The sequence below is a fragment of the Arachis stenosperma genome, chromosome 9 (assembly GCF_014773155.1).
Source record: "Arachis stenosperma cultivar V10309 chromosome 9, arast.V10309.gnm1.PFL2, whole genome shotgun sequence".
NCBI lineage: Eukaryota > Viridiplantae > Streptophyta > Magnoliopsida > Fabales > Fabaceae > Arachis > Arachis stenosperma.
Window position 1 is genome coordinate 35,641 of NC_080385.1, and position 15,190 is coordinate 50,830.

The window sequence follows — 15,190 nt, forward strand, 5'->3', positions numbered from 1 at the left end:
AAAAAATATAACACGTCAATTATGCTGTTAACGTAAAAAAATTCGAGATATAATAGATTTTTAAAAATTTCAGAATACGCACGATCATTGTCAAGTCTGTTTTAAAAAAATATAATTCATTCGATTAAAGATTTGTGAGGAGGTTTGCACTTTATAATAATTTAGTAATTTACCAAAAAATCCAGACAAAACAAAACAAAAAGAAAACTGCGCTCACACAGAAGCAGAACTCACCCTAACTCCAGAGAAAGAGAAGACCACTCACTCCCAGGTCGCAGCGATTTCCCTCTCCTTTCGATCGGACCCAGCATTTCGCCTCCCCGCACTCTCTTCCTCCTGAAACCATTCCCTCCCTCTCCGATACTCTCCCGACGCAGTTCCACTATGTTTTCTGGTACGCTGAACCAAACCTTCTCACCACACTTGTTATGTAATTTGATTCGCGATTTAACATCCATCTTAGAGAATTTAGGTAGTGCATGAAGAACCTACCAATTACAAGTTTTTACAACTTTACGTTGCTAAGGTTATGTAGTTTACAAGGATTCATATTAGGGCATAAAAATGTTCTTGACTTTTTAACAGATTTTACTATAGATTTTTCTTTTTTTGGGGGGATTCTGGGGGTACATTGTCTTTTCCTCCGCATTCTTCTCGTTTGTAGTTTAGGGCTGAAGATGCAAAGGTCCAGTTATAATAAATCATTGACTTCATTCCAACATGCAAGGAATTGAGTCATATTTTCAATCTTAGCAAAGTAAATTTCATATTTTATCAACTTTATATTGAATGTGGTTTTTTAATTGATAAGCTGTTTTTAGCTGTTATCGTCTTATAATATAAGAGTTTCATGTGTAATTTTCTTCCTTCTATAGTGTCGGCGTGTATGGCTTAACTGTTTTTTGTTTTCTTGTTTTCTTCATTTAAGAAGTTTACCAATCTTGGCTGTGACTTTCATTGTGTACATTCCGTAGAATGACGTACTAAAGGCAGGAATGGAAGTGGATCAGGCAGCAGAAAGAGTGAACACTAATTCTGGTGATGAGAAAAAACTCACTGAAAACACTAGCATGAATGGAAAAGCTTCGGAGAAGATCGAAAGCTGTAAGATATTTTCTATATAAATTACAAAATCACATTTATTTCCTCTGATTAAATTACAGTGGTTGTGAATATTTCCAGTTCTAGTTGTATGCTTAAAATACAATAAAGTTATTTTGTAAATGATGTTTCAAAATTGAACATTTTATATGTTATGATTCCTATTTGGCATACATGCACCAAAGAATTTTGATGTTGAATTGTTAATCTACGTTTTAAAATCCACATACATGGATTATTGAATGGGTTAGGAAGTTTTTACATTTTTCTCTTATTATTGTAGGCTCTGATTCCCGAGATCGGAAGAAGAGTAAGTATTTATCTTATCCATACACAGACATGGCACTGAAAAAAGGATGTTTGCCGGAAGAACCAGAAGATTTGAGGACTCCGCGTCCTACTCGCAAAGCTAAGAATAAAAACATAGCTACTAAGCTCGCTAAGGGATCTTCTTCGTATGCTAACTTGGTTAGCAAGAGGTTCCGAAAGATCTGGTACAGAAAATTTGTCAGCCCTAGTGCTATACTCAGTAGTTCAGAATTCATAAATGCATCTTCAAAGGAGTTACTTTCGGGACTTTATTCTAAGGCTGTTGATTGTATGTTTCCCATGAAGGATAAACGCTTTGATTTATTTGAGTCATTCTTCTACAGATATAGAATATCAGAATTTCATGACGAGGCTGAACTTGCTAGTTCTTTGGTTAATGTAAATGGAGGAAATACTGAGAAAACTGTGGGCAGTGATGTACACAATAAAAAAAATGAGAAGAGAAAAAGAAAGTATGATAAATTGGAGAATAAATTAAGGCCTAAGATGAAATCTCTTTCTGGGCTGTCGGATGTGAATATAAGCTGTTCTTCTACAGTCGACACTAAGAAGCCTGTGAGAAAACTGAAACAAAGAAAGGTGGAAGAAGTATCATTAATTCAGCTGGAAAATTTGGAGAAGTCTTCAAATGAGAGCATTGGCGGATACATCTCAGTTCCTGAAGCTCCCCAAAGTCTAACTTGCCTTGCATCTGAAAATGCTGGGACAGAAATGAAAAATAAGGACGAAGCTGCACAAGGGCATCAAAGTGCTCAAGCTGCTTCAGTTAATACGCAAAGCACCAAATGCAGTTCACTAATAATAGATCTGCAACTAGAATCTCCATCCATACCCAGTGGTATTTGTCAGAATAATGGTGAAAATAAAGAAGCCCTGGTTTTAATGCGTCTAAATCCAGATTTAAATGTAGCTCGAGAAGGATTTGATGGAAATAATACTTATAATGGCATGTGCAAAAGTCCTGCTAAACTGGTTGTCGGTAATGTCATGGTTAATGAAACGGGGTCTAAATGCAGAATGGATAAAGTATCAGAAAGAAATCCAATGAACGAACATGTTACACCAGAGGTGGGTACTGTCATGGTTAATGAAACAGGAATCAAAGATAGAACAGAGAAAGTAGCAGAAGGGTGCCCTAGTACTAAACTTGCTGCAGAGATACCTGATTTGAATGGTACTGTCTCTGAATCCAATTCAATCTTAACAGAATTTGACAATGTCAGCATACCTTCATCTGAATGGAAATCAGAGCGGTCAAGAATTTTATCTACATGTACGAGAACTAAAACTAGTTCTGGTAGAACAGAGGACAATGGCGAAGCAGGTGGAAACTGTCTTCTTCTACGATTTGCACCAGGGGATTATGTTCCATCAAAAGAAGATTTAATGGCAGCGTTTTTCCGGTTTGGGCCCCTGAAGGCATCTGACACGAAGTTGTTTAAGGACACTGCTAGTGCCCAAATTGTTTTTGTCAAAAATGCAGATGCCGGAGAAGCTTTCCATAGTTTACAGCAGAACAACCCATTTGGTGCAGCTCTTGTAGACTGCAAGCTCCACCACCTTGCTGCAGCCTCTCCACCACCGACTCAATTGATAACCTCCGCTTGGCCACTTGGGTCTGTGGTGCAACCAATGACCTCTCCTCTGCCGACTAGCTCCAAGGCACAAAAGATGACCCCTACTCGGCCTAATGGGTGCACAGGGCAATTGATGACCCCGACAAAATTGATGACCTCTACACAGCCATTTGGGTCCCCAGTGCAATTTATGAACTCTCCTCGACCAAATGGATGCATAGCGCAATTGATGACCACTACTCAGCCGACTGGGTCAACGATGCAAATGATGAACCCTATCCGGCCAACTGGGGCAACGATGCAATTGATGACCCCTACTCGGCCAACTGGGTCGACAATGCAAATGAGGACCCCTAAGTGGCCTATCGGGTCCACACCAACGCCTGGTGAGGCACATCCTCCACTTAACATTATTAGGCAGAACTTGCAGATGATGACATCAATGCTGGAGAATTCAGGGAATAATCTTCCTCCCCAGATGAGAGCCAAACTGGATAGTGAATTAAAGAATCTTCTGAGAAAGGTGAATTCCAAGGCTGGTTCGTCTCCGCCGAAATCTGAACATTAGTATTTAACATTTCTGGTTAAAAGAGTTTAATAGAATAGGTTTAACTAGGTTTCTGTTTTGGTCCTGTTTCAGCTGTTGCACTGTTGCCATTCATTGACTTGTGCAATTCTTTTTGGGAGAGTGCCTGAAAATATTTAAAGATTATCGCGGTTTATCTAACAATTTAAATTATTGCTGTACCCTACATAACATCTAATTTTTTGGTATTAAGCTTGTACTCGTTTGAGTTTGAGCCATTTAATCGTGATTCGCTTAAGCGTTAAGCATATAGCCCCCATTAAACCAACCTATTTAGATTCCAAAATAAACATGTATGTTTGGATACTTATCGTTGTCTTTTTGTTTGTTTCATTTTTTATTGTTGGAAAAATTGGGAATTTCAATTTAGCCGTCAAATGGGAATTTAGAGAGCATTACTCGCGTGTTCTTTGTTTAGTCTTTATTTTTATGGATTAATGAACAAATTAGTTACTGTCAATCGTCATTTTGTCTCCAAATAATTTTTTCAATCAAATTAGTTCCTTAAATATTAAATATTAGTTTTGTTTGTTCTTCCATTTTTAGACTAAGTTTTTGTCAACAGTTGTACATAGAGCGTTAATTGACACATGTGTTGACAGTTGTGTATCAAGATGGAAACTGATAACATATATTCACTATATTACGTCGAAAAAGTCCCTGGCTCCATTTGTATAAAGCATAATCCCCAAAATCCACAAAGATATTAAACCATTTTGTTGAGTGGTGATACAATGGTGCAAAGCCATTATCCAGGTTTAGAAGGCATGATGTGGAGTATTAGTGGAGAAGATGAAGTGGTGGGTTATCGCCGCAATCGCTAACTAGCTTCGATTCTAGTTCCTCCAAGCGAAGAAGGAGGATGTATATGGACAAAACCTGTTTTTGTGGGTTAAAAACTATGATTAAAAAATCTGGGACACCAATAAACTTAAGAAAATTGTTTCACCCTTATCCAAGATATCGTGTGAGTTTAAATTGCTATGAACTATAGTTTTTTAAATCCCTTTACCATTAATATGAGATTCACCTTTTGTGTTTGACATGTGCAGAAACGCAGTCACTGTAACTACTTTAGTTGGGCAGATGATAATGAATATGAAGTTTTTAAAGTTGTAAATGATGAGGCAGAAGCATAATTTGAAGTTGAGAATGATTATGAAGATTAAAAAGTGAAATTAGGTTGGAGAATAGGTAGTTCAGAAACTAAAGTTAGAGTACTTAAAGATGATTATTTTCATGTTTGCTGGAGTAATAGTGCTTATGATAGTAGTGGGGCACTTTGTATGTCATCTTCTATGAAAAAATAGAAAATTTTAAAAGTATTGGTGATTTTGTTATTTTGTTAGATCCTTTTAAAAGTATTGGTGAAATTTAGTAATTGAGTTCGGAAATTTTTTCTTTTCCATTATCAATCATGCAACCTACATTTTGACATTCCTTTAATCAATTTTTACACAACCTACAGATATTCAAATGGACTATAACTGCAAACAAGTAAGAAAATAAACACTTAATTACTCATAAGATAAATTAAGTTTTATCATATATATTGAAACCGAAACATTTGTATGTCGATAAAAGCATGCTAACATAATCTTCATAATACCAAGTCTATAAAAGCTAAGCAAGTCTTCAAAATATCAAGCATAAGTCATCTAAATTTGGACTATACTAAAACATAAACAGGCTTGTATAAAATACTTAGCAATATATCTATAATGCCAAAAGGTTCTTAGCGCTTTACAACACACACAATTTAGTCCCTGACACCTAATACATCTCAAACATCTTTATCTTTTTTTCTTGGACGTTTGAACTTCGAAATTGGCACAAAAGTCATGAAGCTAGCTAGTTCCTTTGCAGTTGTAGAATTGGTTCCCTTGTGTTTCAGCCAAAATTGGAATTATTGCAGCTGTAGCCGGTTGTGATGAGGCTGGAGTTTTCGCTTTTTCTTTAACAACATGAAGTTTTGGAGGCCTTAATATTGCTTTTTCCTGCATTTTACAATCATGATGGACAAAGTCAATTTGCTAATCAGATTCACATTGTAAAACATTATAATTTCTAACAAAATATATTACAAATAAAGTATGAACTTCGGTGAGAACTGGTGAAGCTTGAGGCTCCTGTGTAACTGGAACCCTTTCGATTGGCTAAGGATCATCTATTCATCTTAGTTGGTGCATTTGAGTGTTCTGCTAGTGGATTGGTAGGAATTTATATAACATCCTGAGTCTTCACATAATTAATTTTTGAAAATTATGTGATGAGAATTCGATAAATATCCGAGAATCACCACATCACAATATAATAAGGCAGATATAGATTAGATAAGTAAAAAGAAAATGATATACAGAGAGAAGTAAAAGCGTATTACAAGCTGAAAATCGTATCAATAACGATAAATTTCAACCTCGAGTTAAAATTCATCTATGAAAATTTTACTACTACCTTTTTTTGAATGATTTAGCTTTATAAAAGTATTCTAATCATGATTTGGAGCTGAGATACTCTCTGCTACCAATTTTTCAGATGCCGATTATTTAAAAAGATACTGTTTGAAATGATAATTTTAAGATTTAGTTATTAAACCGTTTTCTTCTTTTCTTTTCTTGAACGTGATTTTTTTAACCAAAAAAACTACAAATAATACATTCATAATATTATTATTTTGAGACAATGCGAAGCATTTGTTTAAAAGTCTGTCAAATTTTAACAGACCAATTATCATCGTTACTACCACCACGGCAACACCCCTTTCATCTTCATCATTATAACATTTACCTCTCTAACTTATTGTGCTATCATACCTTACTACTATCCTTTTAGTATTTTTTTATGTTAATATCTCAAGTTTAATAAAATATGATGTAAAGAAAACATGTTATAATAAAGAAAAATAGTATAAACTATGAGTAAATAATAATTTTGACATCCGAAACATTCAGATTTTGACAAAACGGATCTCAACATTTGTTTTTGACAAAATGACCCCCGAAAAATATATTTCGTTTGACAAAGTAACTCAAACGTTTGCTCAATAGTTTATTCATCCAGTCAACAGTTAAATTTCAATGAAATTACTAATCTATCTTTGTCATCATTATCAATACCATCACACCCATCCTACCCCATTCTTTTTTTCCATCTCATTATTCTGTCACCACCCGTATCCACCACCCAATCTCACCCGCTGCATCATCATTGTTGCTGTCACTCCCACTCTACCTCTTCTTTTTGCCCTATTCCATCTCTCTTTCTACCACTCCATTCCACTACCCTCACTAGGATCACCAGCATCATAAAATACAAGAAAAAAAAAGAGAACATAGAAGTAGAAAATGGTACCACCAAGAAGAGGGTTAGAGAAGAGGATAAAAACACCATAAAATTCGGAGGAGCGGATGGTGGGTCAGCTATGACACTGGCCAAATGAAGGCAGTGACGCTCGGGGAGGTGAGAGATGGCGGAGCTTGAGGCGCGATAAATCATGGATGGTGGAGCTCCAGACTTCGTGAATCGCGGACGGCAGAGCTTCGGGCATAGGAAATCGTGGACGACAAAGCCTACCCGTATCATATCGTGTTTCGTGTTCGTGTCAGTATCGGTGCATCATAAATTTTCATGCATGAAAAAAAACAAAAGCCGACAATACAACTACTGATCTTATTATTTCGAGAAAAGGTGACCCCCTCTGATAAAAAGACCGTCAAATAAACTATTAAAATCAATATATTTTTCAAAAAATTCTTTTATTGGTGGTGGTCTAAGTGGAGAAAGATCATTGTCGAAAATAAATATACAAAAAAAAAAGTAAATGCAATATGAAGTTTATTCAAAAAGAAAAAAGAAATAACATCAGATGAAAAATGATCTCGTGATATTAATGTTGATGATGTTAGTGTTGGTGTTGGTGTAGAGGAGATAACGATGGTAATGAGGTATGGTGACATAATAAAAGTAGAAGTAGAAGTTATGATGATGATGATGAAGAGAAAGGTGGTGATAACAATGATGGTTGGTCATTTTGCTGCATAGAATTTGTTGGGTTTTAAAAGCCCCCACAGATTACAAGTAAAGCTAAATTAATTTCTTGGGTTACAGTTTGCATTTAGTGGAGTTTTTAACGGAGGATTTGCATTGTGTCAAAACAATAACGTTAAGGGTTGTATTTTTCCTTTTCCTTGTTAAAAGTCACATTATGCTTTGTGGAAATGGACAGGACCATATTAGCTATTTACTCTTTTTTTTTTTTTCTAGTCATTACAAATAATAACTACAATATTGTTATTTGTTGAACTTTCCAAGTCTCCCCCTGTTTAGCAGAAAGACGAATATTCCTTGCTCATTATCAGACAATCACTTATTCACAAACCCCCTTACTAAGTTTTATTGGCAATGGTGTTTCAAATGTAATTTGATTTGTTTAGTAGTCATCATGTGCAACAAGTGCACCCAAATTCGAAATTGACTAGGCCAAGTCAATGGAACCCTTAAGTATTGTGTGTATGAATTTAGTGTACATAAGTTTGTAATGGCTAGAATTAGAGATTGTCCAATCTATTTTTTAATTGCAATAATAGTATTATAAAAGATTTTTATGTAACTACTCGAAAATTTTGCAACTACTCAAGAATTTCATGCAAGCTTAACTATACTAAAAAAATCCGAAGTGTCAAATGTCAACAATCTAATAGACATAGTTATTTCTACAACTGTCAACAAAAAATTATATACAAAACTGGTGATAAAAATATGAACAATTATCACAAACTACCATAGATCAATCTCTCCTCTGATGCTAGCTTCTTATATAGTTGCTTTAGGTGATTAGTAAATTCCAAAAACAAATCTCTGTGGTCACTGGCAGTCTTAAATTCTCGAGTCCCTGATGGAACAACCTTCAGATGGTTGCCCATTCTGCCATTTTGATTCTGTGAAACCAACTAACGTAAGTATTGTTATATTAACAAAAATAACTACCTTTCTCAAATATTACTTCAAATAAAAAATTGTATACATATCCACTTATATATCATCATATCAACAGATGTAACTATCATTCACATTTACAAATTTAAAAGTTATCTCAAAACAATGAATTTCACCGGATAATATTGTAAAAAGAAATTGTATCTACTTATATTATATTGGTCCCCAACGTTTGGGTCAGATCCTATTTTATTCCCTAACGTTTTAATCGTCCTATTTTAATTCCAAAAAATTTAAAATGGCATCAATATAGTCCTATCATTAACCCTTGCTTCAATAGTTAACGGAGAGTCCCAGTATAAGTGGTCGTTTACACTTTTGTATTTAGAGTGCATCTAACCATTCCTGTGTTGAGACACAAAACACAATATAAGGGAAAGAGATCACACTGCTGCTCGTTTGTAGGTGGATTCCACTCAGGCAGGCAGTGCGAAAGCCTTTGGTTTTTGAAGAACGACGTTTGAAGGTATGTACATTACCTATTGAAGCAAGGGTTAACTGCAGGACTATATGGAGGCCATGTTAAAATTTTTTTAGACTAAAATAGAATGATTAAAACGTTAAAAACCAAAACAGGATCTGGCCTAAGCGTTGGAGACCAATATAGTACTTTACCCAATAAATTATAACAATTTCTTCGTGCATTAATTTTACATGAAACAATTATTTAGTCTTGAACAATTGTCATGTCACTACAAGCCTTAAAATTATTCTCACTGTTGGCTACTGCCAGAAAACGGATAAGAAATTCGCCTACCTTGGATTCAGGCAACAATGTTCCTAGTGACGCTTTAATTTTTTTCAGCCCCACTAACTTTTCCATAATCACCCATGGCCTGGAAAATGACAGTCAAGACATGGCAAATAGTGAAATTCAAGACATAAGCAATAAAAGGTACCCTTAAGACTAACATAAGCTTAACGTGACTAAGATGAAAATATTTAGATGGATGAGACACTATTGGACAAAATAAGAAACGGGGACAAGAGAGAGTTGCAATAGCATCTATTGTGGAAAAAATGCTAGAATCCCATCTTAAGAGATTTGAATATATGGAGAAAGACCAGTGGAGTACTCAAAAAGATTGATTAGATGGATGATAGACTAATGGTCAGGGGAAAAAGAAAACCCAAAATGATTCTGAACAAGGTGATCAAGAGAAACTTGAGCATAAATGAACTTACTACAAATATGATACATAATAAGATGCAATTGCGTTGTTTGATCTATGCGGGCAACCTCACCTATACATATTTGAACACAAGTTCCTCTCTTTTGTAGTGTCACCAAGCTAATAATTCAATTGGCTAATAATACACAAATAATATTTGATATTATCAAATGTAAAAAGACTAAATATTGTGTTTGAATTAAAGTAAATTTCCTTTTCTGAACATAATAATAATAATAATAATAATAATAATAATAATAATAAAGTTACCTGCCAGTTGAAGATGTTATGATGTGGTTGTGATTATCTAAAAATTCACATAGCTTCTGAAAATCTTTTTCAGTATCTAGAACAATGGCAGCCTTGGTATATATTTCTGATGAACAACTCGGAAAAATGAAAACCCGAGGCGACATTTCAATGTGTGTATGTAGGAAGTTGGCAACAGCTAATGGACCCAACTCCTTCTCAACATTGCCAATCAATATTGCACACTGGTTTTTCAACCCTTCTAGATCGCTCTCTCCCATTCGTTGGCGTCTGCGTCTGACTGTAAGCCAATATGAAAAAGGGAAAGCGAAAACCAAGGAAATGCTGGAAGATTAGTAACATAGAACACAATAATAAAAAAAAAGGAAAAAATATATAGAATGAAAGAAAGATCAAAATTTAAACATAAATAAAAAATTTCATACTTATGCCAATTTCATGCATCTCCCAAACAAAAATACTATGGGCACATGAAAAATCAACCTATTATGAATTTGTATATAAATACATGTGTTGTTTGACTTATTTTAAATGTGTATTTTGTATTCTAACATGTACGATAAACGAATGACTGATTTGACAACTAATTTTTTGTGTACACATAACATAGTTGTTTTCCAAAACATGATTTTGAAAGCTTAGTGCACATTTATCTTCTAGAGCATCTCAAACATTATGATACATTTGTGATAATCAAGGAATTCCTTAAAAGAAATAAAGCACATCTTATGATTTAGTTTCCTAAATGTGCAAGTGAACCCATCAGGTAACAATGTCATTTAGTCTTTCAATTCTTCCAAGTGCCAGATATACACATAATAACCCTCGAATCCAACGTATAATATAGAAAAGTGAATCAGAAGTAAACATCTTAAGGGTCTGTTTGGGCGAGCTTCTAAGAAAATATCTTTTTTTGAGTTATTTTTTTTTAAAAGATCTTATAGAAAAGTAAAAGTAATTTTATGTTCGGATATCTCATGCAAAAAGATCTTTTTATTTATCAATTATGTTTGGATATAACAATATAAAAGTACCTTTTTTTAACTACATGAAAAACATCTTTTTAAAAAAAGATGTAAATTAGTGCTTGTTTGGATGCCATTATTTTGATAAAAAAAAAGATCTTTTTTCAATGAAAAAAGATCTTTTTTTATTTTTTAGTGTGTTTGACAAATTTCTAGTAGTAAAAGTAAAATCACTAGAAAAATAAAAAAAAAACATCTTTTTTGCAAAACTGTAATTTACATCTTTTTTTTAAAAGATTTTTTTCCCTAAAAAAAAAAAAGATGTTTTTCATGTAATAAATAAACAAAAAAATACTTTTATATTATTATACCCAAACATAATTGATAGATAAAAAGATCTTTTTGCATGAGATACCAAAACATAAAATTACTTCTACTTTTCTATAAGATCTTTTAAAAATAGATAACTCAAAAAAAGATCTTTTTCTAGAAGCTCACCCAAACAAGCCCTAAACAGCTTCTCAAAAAAGATGGTTTCCTGATTTTTCTAGTGCTTTTACTTTTACTACTAGAAATTTGTCAAACACACTAAAAAATAAAAAAAGATCTTTTTTCATTGAAAAAATATCTTTTTTTTTATCAAAATAATGGTGCCCAAACAAGCACTAAATCCTTTTGTATAAATCGTGAATCCATTGAATTTTTCCTTCTATAATATAGAAAAGTGAATCAGCTCATTCGTCAAGAAGCATAGTCAATTTGGAGTATCCTTGTTCATAAGAATATGTGTAATATAAGGAACACCAATGAGCTCAACTCTTCATGTAATTGTTACTATAGTAAAACAAGAATTTATAAACATTTAAGAAGCATTCCAAATATGTATCAATCAACACCAACAACTCAAAATCCGATTTAGCTTTTAGAATTAGAAGTAAAAATTCAGAGTAAAGTAACATTGATGTAGGGAGTGTAAGGCCAATATAATGCAATATGTGGTAGAAGAATATCAAGATCTGATGTTTGACACACAGACTGCGCTTGTTTATAGGCACGGGACACTAAGACAGGGACACAGAGACACAAAATCATGTTTGGCAAATGAGACATAGATAGAGACATTCTGTCAAGAGACACTGAATTAGTGTATTTTGTATCCATCCTGAGAGGAAGGACACGGAGACAATAACAAGAGACACAACTTCTTTCATTATTCTTGTTAGTTTTTTATTATTATATTTTTCTTTCCAAGTTTTTTGAATGAAAATAAATTAGACTTCATAATTTGTTCTAGTTTATCACAAAGCAAAATACAGGAACACTAACTTTTGTGTTTCTGTTCTTTATATCTTATTCTCAATGTCTTGTCTTGTCCTATTCTTAGAACCAAACGTGACCAAAGAAACTTTAAAAAATGCTTATAAAAAATGCAAGTACATACTTGAAAAACTCCGATTCAACCTTTACTAAATTCTTAAACTCCTTATAATCGAAATAACCGCCTACGCTAGCTAGAATTTTACTTGGTTATTATCAAAATGATCTAGTGGTACTTTCAAAAAAGTTATCATAGCCATCCTTTTGTACAAGATTACACCTCATTCTTTACATCCACATAATAACATAAGATCCAAATTTTCCTGCCACATAATAATCTTCAATATCTTTTTATAGATAATATGTAATTTTCAAGTTAGCCCCCTAAATTTTTTACTTTAATCTCTTTTTTATTGCGAAATAATTTTTGGCCCCTTCCTAAAATTCAACCTAGCTCTGCCCCTACATGCATTATTATCCCTTTTCCACTGGATCTAAAGAAGCCGTACCAAATCCTATTTCCTTATTGAGTCAATGCTAACTATAGCCCAACATGGTGGACAAATATCCTCACGCATATAGAAACAAAACATTTCATGAATCCATGTTCACACACATCAAATCCTAACTTAGAATCTGTACCACAGGAAATTGCTCTGTCAAAATATATCAAATTTTAAAGATTAAAATGAGTATGAACATTATCAATCTCAAGCCATCTTTCACCAAACTAGCAAACCAGGAAATATATATCTATTTGGAATAACTATATCGCTTATGCTTCATTTCACCTTGGCTATATCTGGGCTAGCAGAACAAAACTATCACATTTTGGACATCAAAACAGTTTAGTTATCTATTTGCTAGTCTCAAGTGATTAATATACAACTATACAACTTTATAATAACATTAAAAAAATGTATCGAAACCAAATATCACAAAATAGAGTTTCATCTTACTATCTGCCAACATAACAGCATCTTTAAGAAAAATTTTAATTATCCATCTCGAGTGTCAATCTAACCAATTCCTATTCAATTCATTTTTTTATTGACTATTTCAGACTTAATCAAATAAAGTGATCCAGAACACCCCAGGTGTTTAATTTTATCAATTAACATTATCATAAAGGTTGAAGTTAAGACAACCACATACATTAAACAAAAATTAGCGAATGACATGAGTGGCACATTGTTTATCTACTCTATTGCACATAAACGTTACCTTCAGAGGTGTCAGATTTCACAACAGACCGCTTGGCGCGTCGTTTTTCCTGAGGGGAATGCACAATGTCACACGCTCTGAAAAGGCATCTAAGAACTGGAATTTGAACTGCTATTATAATTTACTTTAGCATGGTCATACCTTCTTATTTCGTTCAAAATAACCCAGCCTAGGAACAGTAGTTGGGCGTTCGTTGCAGGATACAACAATTTCACGTCCAAAAACTTCCTTTGCCATGGAGATCGGACGAGCCAGAAGACATTCTGCTGTCTCCCTAGCCACTAGAAATGAAGTAAGTACAGGATCCAGCTCTACCACAGGCTGAACCAAACAAATACTATCAATGGTTGTATGGGTTAATTTTCCATCATTTGGCCCATGCAACCACGATAGTACAAATCTGCAAGAGCACAATTCCTCTCCGGCTTCAAAAGAATGCTCATTTTGTTGCACCTATGAAAGCATGATAAATAGAAGAAGTAATTCAATCAAGAATGTAAAATTATGGCTTTAAGCAATACATATGATTCACAAGAACAACGCACATTTCCCCCAACTTTTACTTCCCTGAGTTCCTCTACATTTCTTCTTGGTGCACATGTTTGAATGCATTAACAAAGAAACTCACTCTGTTTTTACTTCATTTGAATTTCGAACACAATGTGATGCAGAGAAGAACCCAGGAAACTAACCGAATCAACCTCAGCGTCGTAGAAGCGAACGTCGTCGTTGCTGAAGCGGTGGCAGGCACAAACCCTGACGCCTTGACGGAGCTGATGACATTCGTAATCCTGGAGCTGCCTTGAGAGGGGCCTGAACCGCTCTATGAATAGATCCAGCTTCTGTTGCGTCTCGAACTGAGAGGCTTCAAATACATCGTCGTGATCATCGGAAAAATTGGAGTATTTTATTCTGAGCTGCATTTGGGATTCCAAAGAGATGGCCACTGAGTACCACGCATCGTCGTTGAACGATCTGAACTCGGTGGTGTAGCTCGGCTGAGGCACCAACGCTAGTTTGTTCTCCGGCGGCATTGCGGGTGGAGAAGGAGAATGAGAAGGAGAGGGAGAGGAAAAGGCGAGATACGAGTGAGTGTGGAGTGTGGAGTGATGGTGTTGTAGTGTAGGCTTGTAAAGGCGTCGTGTCCCAACTGTTTGAGCTTTGAACTTTGAAGCAGCAGCGTGTTGCCTAAGTTTTGCGACGTGGCAGTGTACTAATTTTTGTGCGTTATTCACTAACTTTTTAAGCCATTTTAACATCAAAATACAACTCTTTTAAAATTATTTAGGTGTGTTAATTATTAATTTAGAATCCAAAAATTTAGGTTTTTTTATTTTTTAAAATATATTATCGATAAAATAATTTTTAAATAATTTAAAAATACGATAAAAATAATTAATAAATATTATATTTTTGTAAATAACAAAAAATTCATATTTAAAAAATAATTTATCTATTTGATCTAAATTTTTGTTTAAATATTTGAATAAATATTTAAAAGATTTATAAAAATAATTTAAAATAAAATTTAATTATTAGATTTTTTATTTTTCAAAAAATATAGTGATTCACATTAATTTTTAAAAAAAATCACTTTACATAAATTACTAAATTTAAAGAATAAAAAAATTAATTTCTAATAATGATTATAAA

General features: G+C 33.8%; 2 protein-coding genes across 2 annotated transcripts; one reads left to right on the top strand and one right to left on the bottom strand.

Annotated features, from left to right (window-relative positions):
* Positions 1 to 155: 155 nt before the first annotated feature.
* Positions 156 to 3,778, top strand: LOC130947910 (serine/threonine-protein kinase ATM-like). The gene is made up of 3 exons (XM_057876622.1): positions 156 to 394; positions 975 to 1,104; positions 1,385 to 3,778. The coding sequence occupies exons 2-3, from the start codon at positions 996 to 998 to the stop codon at positions 3,574 to 3,576; spliced, it is 2,301 nt and encodes a 766-aa protein (XP_057732605.1). The 5' UTR covers positions 156 to 394; positions 975 to 995; the 3' UTR covers positions 3,577 to 3,778.
* Positions 3,779 to 8,271: 4,493 nt separating this feature from the next.
* Positions 8,272 to 14,647, bottom strand: LOC130951683 (uncharacterized). Its single transcript, XM_057880386.1, has 6 exons — positions 14,230 to 14,647; positions 13,679 to 13,990; positions 13,538 to 13,586; positions 10,032 to 10,311; positions 9,347 to 9,425; positions 8,272 to 8,531 (listed from the first exon to the last, which is right to left on the bottom strand). The coding sequence occupies exons 1-6, from the start codon at positions 14,569 to 14,571 to the stop codon at positions 8,364 to 8,366; spliced, it is 1,230 nt and encodes a 409-aa protein (XP_057736369.1). The 5' UTR covers positions 14,572 to 14,647; the 3' UTR covers positions 8,272 to 8,363.
* Between the last annotated feature and the right edge of the window lie 543 nt (positions 14,648 to 15,190).

Bases quoted from the DNA above. Each gene is read 5' to 3' on its own strand.
- LOC130947910 (XM_057876622.1), top strand. From the start codon at position 996: ATGGAAGTGGATCAGGCAGCAGAAAGAGTGAACACTAATTCTGGTGAT. The intron at 1,105-1,384 runs GTAAGATATTTT...TTATTATTGTAG, and splicing joins TTCGGAGAAGATCGAAAGCT to GCTCTGATTCCCGAGATCGG.
- LOC130951683 (XM_057880386.1), bottom strand. From the start codon at position 14,571: ATGCCGCCGGAGAACAAACTAGCGTTGGTGCCTCAGCCGAGCTACACC. The intron at 9,426-10,031 runs GTAACTTTATTA...GTCATTTTCCAG, and splicing joins ATAACATCTTCAACTGGCAG to GCCATGGGTGATTATGGAAA. The intron at 8,532-9,346 runs GTAGGCGAATTT...TTGGTTTCACAG, and splicing joins CATTGTTGCCTGAATCCAAG to AATCAAAATGGCAGAATGGG.